Source organism: Notolabrus celidotus, chromosome 19 (assembly GCF_009762535.1).
Source record: "Notolabrus celidotus isolate fNotCel1 chromosome 19, fNotCel1.pri, whole genome shotgun sequence".
In the NCBI taxonomy this organism is placed as follows: Eukaryota; Metazoa; Chordata; class Actinopteri; order Labriformes; family Labridae; genus Notolabrus; species Notolabrus celidotus.
Genome location: NC_048290.1, coordinates 22,601,599 through 22,610,557, shown reverse-complemented (window position 1 = coordinate 22,610,557; position 8,959 = coordinate 22,601,599). Strand labels below are relative to the sequence as shown.

Genomic DNA, 8,959 nt, shown 5'->3' with positions numbered 1-8,959 from the left:
GTTGCGTGTTTTTTCTCGTAATTTAACCTAAAGCAAGATTTCACGACTTCAGTGTAATGTTGTTATTAAATTTTATTCAACCATAATCATAAATGTAAACACCAACATCATTCAAACTCAGTATGTATGACATAAAGATAGAGATGAGTATGAAGTTGCATTTCCTGAAAATTGTACAGCGTTTTTTGTTTTTCTTTGACATTTTCAAAAACAACCGGAGTGGTTTCGAGCTGTAAAGGTAGCAAAAGAGTACAAAATACTGCAACAGCTGTAGGTAAACAAAGCTCCAGATACCAAAATACTTCAATAATAGTGCTGAGCGAAAATCTTTTTCAAAAGGTTAAAACCAAGCAACTTAACACTGACGCGACTTCAGGCTGACAATCTTCTCACTTCTTCATAGATGTATATTGGCATCGATATGGCTTACACTTTCACACCTCTCACAGTTCAGTCCTCGCTTCCTTTACTCGGCTGTCGTCTTGAAAACATAACCTTGAATCATCCAAATCATCCTCCAATTTAAAAGAGTGGCCGTGTATCATATTTAAATACTTCTCCACACAAAACGTAACTTCAGAGTATCAAAGTATCCCCCTGTAGGTTTGAAAGGCGAATGTTTGAAGTTTCAGATTAGAGAAACAACACTTCCACATGTTCGTACGGGTCATGATTGAGCTAAACACACCTTTCAACCTGCTGTGGGATGAAACTGATACTTAAAAACGCATTTTCATGATTCTCAAAAATGCGGTTGGCAAGAACATTTTTACAACTACGCTAAAAGACCAAATGGATACAACAAGTAACCACACATGGGACTATGAAACAAGACATAATATTTAGACAAATTAATAATAAAGTGCAAATGGACACTATGTGGGCATCTAATCATAAACATTATAATTATATTACGTATATGTGTTACAATAAACATTCTTTTGATTTTCTTTTAGAAGTTCAATCTAATTTGAGGCTTTAAAAACTCCAGTAGAAAACACCGCCTCTCCCAACAGCCCTGACTGGTTGAAGAATAATGAAACTACAATGCTTTACGGCGCCGAGTGAGAAGCATGTTCAGATAAAATGAGCTTCTCAGAGGCTCTGTATGCGATTAAAAACAACTATCCAACATGAGAATATATAAATGAAAAAAAACAAGTACAGTCAGCATCGAAAAATATTCAAGATTACATCTTACAAAAACATGAGTAATGAATAACATGACTTTACATAAATGTCCTGATCTGTGAGGGGGAGTGCAAGGAGGGGGCGAGGGGGGGCTCCATGTACATGAAGCCAAAGAGTCACCAGGGAGGAACAGACCGGCAGTATACCCAAACTGGAAACACATTCATGGTTAGCATCCAAACAAGGCGCCTCATTGTGCTAAGATCAACTTTTTTGAGCCATGAGTTTTTCATTGTCAGTCATTGTGGCTCAATAAACGTTACATATTGAAATGTTTATGCTGGAAAAATACTGAAGGCCAAGTATGAATGAATCATGTCTCTTGTGGCAATGCATCTGTTTTGTGTATCAGTTAAGATTTAGTTAATACATCTTTGCATCTTGGAGTGGACACGCTCTTGTTTCAAGTACTTTTGTATCAACTTGAGATTTGAGAAGCTGCCTTGTCCACTTCCTGTGGAACATCTGTGGAACAATATCAGAATACCGTCTTCATGTTTCATGCATATCCTCCTGGTAGCCTGTGTACAACGTCTCCTCCCCGAGTGACTCACTTGTTCTTGCAGCTGTTTTGTAGAAGTCAGCAAACTCACAGAGCTGTCTCGCTCCAGTTTACAGTGTGTTTGGGGTATACTGCCGGCGTATACTGACCTACTCAGTATCAATGTTTGTTGCAATCTTTCAACTTACCCGATCTATAGGTGAAGTGGTCTGTTAAAAGTACAGTCTGATATTCTGGTTTTTGTGCAGTTAATGTCTTTCACTTCAGTCAAGAGGTTGCGGGTCAGCAATGGGCATCGTGTGCAGAACTTCATCCAGTAGCTGCAGAGCTCGATGTAAGTGGATCTCAATCCAGCAGGGTGTCTCTTTGATGCTCTGTCGTGGGTAGTCGGGCCCCCAGCCCTTCACGAAACTCATCCGCAGGATGCACAGCCTGCGCAGGTCGTCAACCCCAATGCCTGCAGCGGCAGACAAACCTGCAGGGGAAGTACAGGCAGCAACTTTTAGATCAATGTGGGACAATAGGCCAAACGTTGCAGAGATGAGGTTGGCGAAGTTCCTCTTGCAGTAAAAGTTGGAGTATATATTCGATAGACAAAGTAGGAAAAGTACTTCTGGCGTATACCCATCTCCCACTCTGCTGAGGCTACATATATACGCTGTGTGTGAGCCTAAGCTCATAGAAACTATTCACTTTATTATCCTGAAATGATGTCTGGACATTTATGGTTTACAACTTTAGAAACAGTTCTTTCAGCAATTTTTATTTTATTTTTCCTTTATTTATTTATTTATTTAATTTTTATTATTATAATTACTATTTTTGCATATATTGTGTTCTTAACCTCATGCTTGTTGGGTGGGTTTGGGGTCGGGGCCTGGGTTGGGATCAGGATGGGGGGCTCTTTTTATTTCTTTAAATATTTTTAATTTAAGTTGTTCTTATGTACAGCACTTTGTGTTACAATGTCATTGTATGAAAAGCGCTTTATAAATTAAGTCTGATTGATTGATTGATTGATTGAAAATTGTCAGGGCCAAGCATTAGACCAACGCTGAAGTTTGGGAGACAGTTTGTAGTACGATGAGAACATGAAGCGGAGCCAGGTGTACATAAAGTTTCTAAAATATGAAGAAGTTCAGTAATATGGCCAATTTATACTTAATGCATTCAGGTCTCAGTCTGTTTTTTAAACTACACTGAGTCATTATTCAACATATAGTATGTTGATACCACATCCTAACCCAGTATTTACAGTTTCTGTCACAGCAAAGTGCACCAGATGCACTTTGCCTAAAGCACGGCATATCCAGTGACATTCAGATACTTTAGCTTCACAGCTTTCCATAAACAAAACTCAGCCTGTTGTATTTATCGCCAGCTTTTCTCTTGCCTCAAGAGAGACAACAACGGAGAGCAATCATCAGAACACACTCGCTGAAGGGTAGGTGTAGCAGTAAGAACACTCACTGATGGCTGGAGCGATGCCTCCCACAGAGCCGGGTCCGGGGATGTTCCCGGCCACCGCCGCTGCCTGAGCTGCAGCTGCCGCTTGAGCGGTGGCTGCCTGCTGCTGCATCTGTCTGTGGCACTGACGCAGGTCAAACACCTCCCGGGGGACAAGACAAACATTAGACTGTCACCAAATACTGAGAGGTTTGATGTCTGCTTATATGGGTTCAGAGTTACAAATACATGTTTGTATTTTTCTTTCAAAATGCAACTAAAATGTGAAGCTCTGCATGTGTCCACATAATTGTGATGACTCTGAGAATGTTTTACCGTTATGATTTCTTCAGATGCAAAGTAAGGCACATTCAAGCCTAACCCAATCACATGAAGATCCAATGCAAAGATATGAAGCCCTAGGATTCCTCCAGAAATGTAGAAATTTAAAAAGAGCATTTTATGTTGTTTTCTTTTTGTCTTGTCAAATCTGAAGTTTTTGTGACATCGCTTCAACCCCTTGTTATTAAATCAGAAAAAAAAAATCTGTTTATGTTGTGTTAGAATCACTATATCAAGCTGGATGCAATGTGTGACTTTCTAGTGACTGTAAACTTTTGACTTCAGGGACCAGGCAGACAAGATCTCTGCATGATCCCAGGAGACGAAGGTGAAATTCAATGAGTAATGTATTCCTCCAGGTGATGCTATGATGAGCCCTGACAGTGTTTTGGTTGTCCTTCCTGACATAATTGAAAAATGCAAGGCAAAGATAAACATTGCCTTTAGTCTCAAAACAACACAAGAATATGTTTACATAACAGAACAACCTGACTCATATTCTAGCATGTATCATAGTAACTGGGGTATAGGTATAAAGCGGCAACTGATGCAAACAACAATAGAAAGCTGTATGTTTCTTTTCTGTATTTCATTGTGTTGTACTTGTGTTGCAATCTCACCTTGATGTAAGCACTGGGATAGATCTTGTGAACGGCGTCTCCAGGGGCCCGACCAGCCTCTCGATCTAGGTAATAGCTCTGCACGAAAACCGCATGATCACTCAAACAGCGCACCCAGACGTCTCCTTCACCTTTGCATTCCAGCTGCACGCCTTTGCCGATGTGAAGCCTGCAGATAAAATGTGAAAGAGAATGCTGGTTAACACAGTATAAGTAAAACATTACAGACACTTTGCATTACAAAGCATACATTTAACATGCAGTGTATGATATATTCCCAAGACAATAGCAGAGTACCTGGCTCTCTCGATGTTCTCTGTCCTGTGGACGTTGCTCAGCTGGCCCAAGCAGAAGCGATCTCCTCCTGATGGATCCACGTATCCATCCACGGTCACAATTGGACATGTAGATGGGACCTTGAACGTCTCACCGACCTGGACATCCATCTCAAAGTACGCTATGGAACACCAGTACTCTGGAGCTTGAGCAAACACATGAGCAACTTCAGTTCAAATAGATCCCACTGATCATCTTAGACGTGTGGATCTTCTTCCATCTACAGCTCGATACTCACCGGGGTGATTGGATATGGGGGGCTGGAACGCAATTTCATTGGTGACCGGCCCTGCTAGAACAGGTCAATATTCACTTTTGTGCAAAGAAATTTTAAAATCACAGCAGCTCTTACAAGATGGAAGATTTGTCAGTGACAAACAAAGATCATGGAGGGAGGGCAATGAAAATGACCAGGTTTTGATAAATGTGCCATAAAGTCCTTCTATTTATTTCACTATGACTTTTAATCTGGCTCATAATTGAGCTCTTAATCTATTTATTTATTCATCCATCTATTCTTCATCCTAGCTTTATAGTCTTGTCTTGGAGTGTGATTCGTGTATCCATCTTTTCCCATTTGAACATTAAAGCCTTGCTTAATTTGTTTGTCTTCTTAAAAGGTTTGATCCATTTTAGTCAGCTTCACTTTTCTGTGTTTTTTGCAGTTTTAATGAATTACAGATCAACAATTTCTTCACTCAGTCTCTGCTGCTATCCACAGTAAATGAACAAAATGTGTGGTTAGTAATGTCCCCAAGGCACAGCTACGATTGTTTAGCTTCATAACAAAAAGTCAGAGCTCATTTTTGTCACAGCACATAATCTCCACGAGATTAAAAGGGGGGATTTATTCATAAATTATGTTTTCATAAGTGAGTTTTCTGACAGGATGTGCATTATTTATTAAAGGTTTTAAGGGACTCATCCTACTACTTACAGTAATGTCCTGTGTGAGGCATGGGGGGATGGTGCTGGAGATGCCCATTTTGATGTTGAGGCACTGCAGGAGTAAAGCTGCTGTTTCTGCTCCAGCTAGGGGCAGCATCTGAGAATGAAAAAATAATAATAATAAAATAAAAACTGAAAATGAGATGCCAAACTTGTATGTATGTGTTGTACATCAGCTCTCCAAATATAAGGTCTCATTAAATTAAAAACAGCATTCAGATAAACTTTCTATTTTGCTCCTGACTGACAAAAACACATATTGTATATACTCCTTCTCCTGTAATGTACATGTAGTGTCTTTGTCGTGTCTCACTTGAGGGTCCAGCGCTGATAGTGGAAAACGCAGAGGTTGAAGCTGAGCTGTTGACCTCCGAGGGAGAAAGTAGTGCTGGGCTACTGAAGGTTTCCTGTGGACCAGGCCTTGATGGAGGATGCTGTATGGTCTGCAGGTGACTCTCAGAGCTTGAGTGAGATTGCTGGTTGTCATAGTCATACTCATCCTTTACAATGAATGGAACTAAGGTTTATGGGAACAATAAAACATATATGAATCAATCAATGGACATTTTACATGATCAAATATGAGCAAACAGGAAATCTCTGACAACGACTTACCTGAGCCTGTGAGGGTCAGTCCTGATAAATCTGCAGAGACATGAAAAAGAACAAATGTATCACATTATCAAGTACGTCTGTGCTTTGAAGGATAAGAAAATGTGATGCATGTTATTTAACCAGAATACTGCATCATATGATGTTATTTACACTAAATACAACACTAAACTTTACAGTCAAATGTTAAAAATATGTGATTCGACTTACCAATACCTGGAGACACTACCCTCTCATAGTGATATGGATTGACACAAACATTGTCACATTTCAGGTCAAAGGCATACTGGCAATATTTCACATGTTTCAATTCATTTTTGTGTAGATCAGGCCATCGCCATAGTCGTGCATAGACAACGTGAGGAAAACCTTTACGTCCAGCCACCTAAAACACAGGGAGGAAGATCTCATGAGTTAAGTAAACCTTCTCAGGTTAGTCTCATTATGTCACACTACACCAGCTCGGCAGCACACATCTGCCCCTATACCTGTAAACGTCCATCCAAGGTTCGCTGTATGGTTACACACTTGCTTGGATGAGCTCCATTTGTAGTGATGGCTGTGATCAGGGAATCCAGCTCATCTTTCTTCTCCTTCAGCTTCTTGACAAGGCTCTCAATGGCTCGCTTTGCAAAGCTTTCACTCTCTCCTCCCTGTCGGTGGCACATCAGACTGTGCACAATGCTCAGGCAGGCATCATTACTGGTGGGAGTGTTTGTGATCGACATCTTGCTCCTTAGGTTTCAACCTTGGGGAGGCTTTCCGGGTGTGTTTGCTATGCCTTTTAGCACTTGGGAGTGTCACAGTTTAAGTATTGCTGATGAGATGCTGGCCAAGGTTGCCAACCTAAAACAGACAGAGCAGTGTCTTATGACAGAGTGCAGATCAGTCGGCTCACCAATATTTGCTCAAGCACAAGAAGTGGCTCTAAATATGAAGAGTTAATTTGCAAAAACAGATAACTCACTTTTAAAAAGTTAAAGAAATGTTTCAGAAAACGTATTCTTTCTATTACTAGCTTTAGGTATTATCAATTAAATGAAGTTGGGTGGCTTTTACTCAGTCAAAATGTCATTACTAAAAAGAGGTATCTTAAATATGTAACTTTATTAAAAAATCTATATTACAAAGAAATATGATTTTGAAAATGTATGAAAAACAAACTCTTCACAGATAAAACCTGTTTCAACCTGACCTGATGCAAGGAGCTATTCACTTGTGGATCATTACGGTGAATCAACATATAGATATAAATAAATTAAACCTAATGTAGAAAATGTGGCAATAACAGGGACTATTGCTTTTTTCTAACATTGGCGTCACCAGGAATTCTGGGCCCCCTGGAAAGATATTTCAGTGGGCCCCATCACCACAGCCAACCCTACAAAATATAACATTGCTGCTATAATACTGGTTTATTTGCATTAAACAAAAATATATGCTTAAAACTATCCTGGTTAACTGAGTCAAATCTAAGCAACATATCAATATTATTTTTCTTTTTACAATTGTGTATGCACAATATTGAACTTCAGACCGTCCATCTCTTTAAACAAGATTATTTGAATCCAAGTGACTTGTTGATTAACAACAAGGGTGCATTATTTGGTTTAACCTAACCTCATGAAGTAAAATAAAACTTTAAAAACTACAGTTTACTTTCAATCAGATTCAGCCACACTTGATGCTATGAAAATATGACAATGACAAGCTTTTGTATGCATAGACAGCTATTTAAGCCACACTAATAGCCCAATGTATATGCGTTTTTAACTTATTAATCGTGCATCCACATTGATTGATCAAGGCTCACGGCCTGTTTCACAGCTGCTGTCCACTCAGCACCCCAGGATGTGTCTGCTGCTGACAGAAACAGAGACTCCCCTTTTTTTCAGAAAGGAATCCTGAATTTTTGTTTAATTATTCAGACAATTTTAGTTATCTTATTGCACTTATAACAAAACAAAAGAAAGGGGTTGTATAAAACACATTTTATTCCAGGCCCATGAAGGGCCCCCCTCCCCACTTTGGCCCTAGGTAGTCAGTCCCACTTTCACCCCGACTACGACGCCCCTGCAGCTTTACTCGTCATTATCTATACATATTGCTAGAATAACTCTAATGTAATATAAAACAAAACCTTCTTGTAATACAAAAAAACCTTGCTTTACATTTGATGGGATTTTTATGTGAATATTAAGGCAACGTTACGTTTTCAGAGACTGTTTCCACAGCTGATGTTCGCCCTGATGTGCACCAGAGCTAGCTAATAAAAACAGGTCTGTTAGCCCCTCTCCTTTCTCACAATAACTCCGTTATAAGCACCCCAAGCTGACCCAAACCACGCTGTTCGGCTATAAATACTACCTATCAAAATTAATAGACATGTTAAGTTATAGTATTATTGTTTGAAGCATTAAGTTACTATTATTGCCCAAGAAGCGTTGAGTTAATGACGTTACCATTAGTTAGCCAAAGCGAATCTGAAATGCATTACTTTCCTATCATCTGCTTATCAAACATGCACTGATTTGTTAACTTACTGTGATTTACCCGCTGCAACGTTGGGCAAGGTATCACAAAATGATATGTGAGGGCTTTTTCAAGCTTTATTGTGTTCCACCTGGCGTTCACTAGCTCGCCTTAGTGTTGTTTATGCTAGCTAGCAAACACATACGCTAATATCTAAAATACCTTTACCAGCTTCACGATATCTCTCTAACCTTCTCCTGTGATGGTATGTTACCTCGTGAAATGTTACACTATCAAACTAGCGTAAAGGACTCTCGTTTGGGTATAAAACTTGTATACTAAATGTGTAACAACGAATGTTGTAAGCTAACAGCTACGCTGGCTAGCTTGCCCTGAAAATAAACAAAAAATGATCTCCACCCACCACAGGACTGAGCATGCACCATGAATAATGACAGGCGTGGCGCTGCTGTGTGTTGAAATAATCAAA

The 8,959-nt window shown here is 39.6% G+C and overlaps 1 protein-coding gene and 1 long non-coding RNA gene across 4 annotated transcripts in view; one reads left to right on the top strand and one right to left on the bottom strand.

The window, feature by feature from the left end:
- Positions 1-57: 57 nt before the first annotated feature.
- Positions 58-8,882, bottom strand: smad4a (SMAD family member 4a). Of its 3 annotated transcripts, none has more exons than XM_034710253.1 (11): positions 8,541-8,882; positions 6,486-6,843; positions 6,208-6,382; positions 6,001-6,030; positions 5,699-5,902; positions 5,375-5,482; positions 4,676-4,729; positions 4,399-4,582; positions 4,102-4,270; positions 3,164-3,302; positions 58-2,168 (listed from the first exon to the last, which is right to left on the bottom strand). In XM_034710253.1, exons 2-11 carry the CDS (start codon positions 6,723-6,725, stop codon positions 1,957-1,959), a joined length of 1,515 nt encoding a protein of 504 aa, XP_034566144.1. In that variant the 5' UTR covers positions 6,726-6,843; positions 8,541-8,882; the 3' UTR covers positions 58-1,956. The 3 variants fall into 3 exon arrangements, with proteins under 3 accessions (XP_034566144.1, XP_034566145.1, XP_034566146.1); XM_034710254.1 differs by having other exon boundaries at positions 4,676-4,726; XM_034710255.1 differs by having other exon boundaries at positions 4,399-4,576; positions 4,676-4,726.
- LOC117831529 overlaps positions 8,125-8,959 on the top strand; it is a 52,629-nt gene continuing 51,794 nt past the window's right edge. The window contains exon 1 of the long non-coding RNA XR_004635021.1: positions 8,125-8,276. This is a non-coding gene — a long non-coding RNA (uncharacterized LOC117831529). The remainder of the gene's footprint in view (positions 8,277-8,959) is intronic.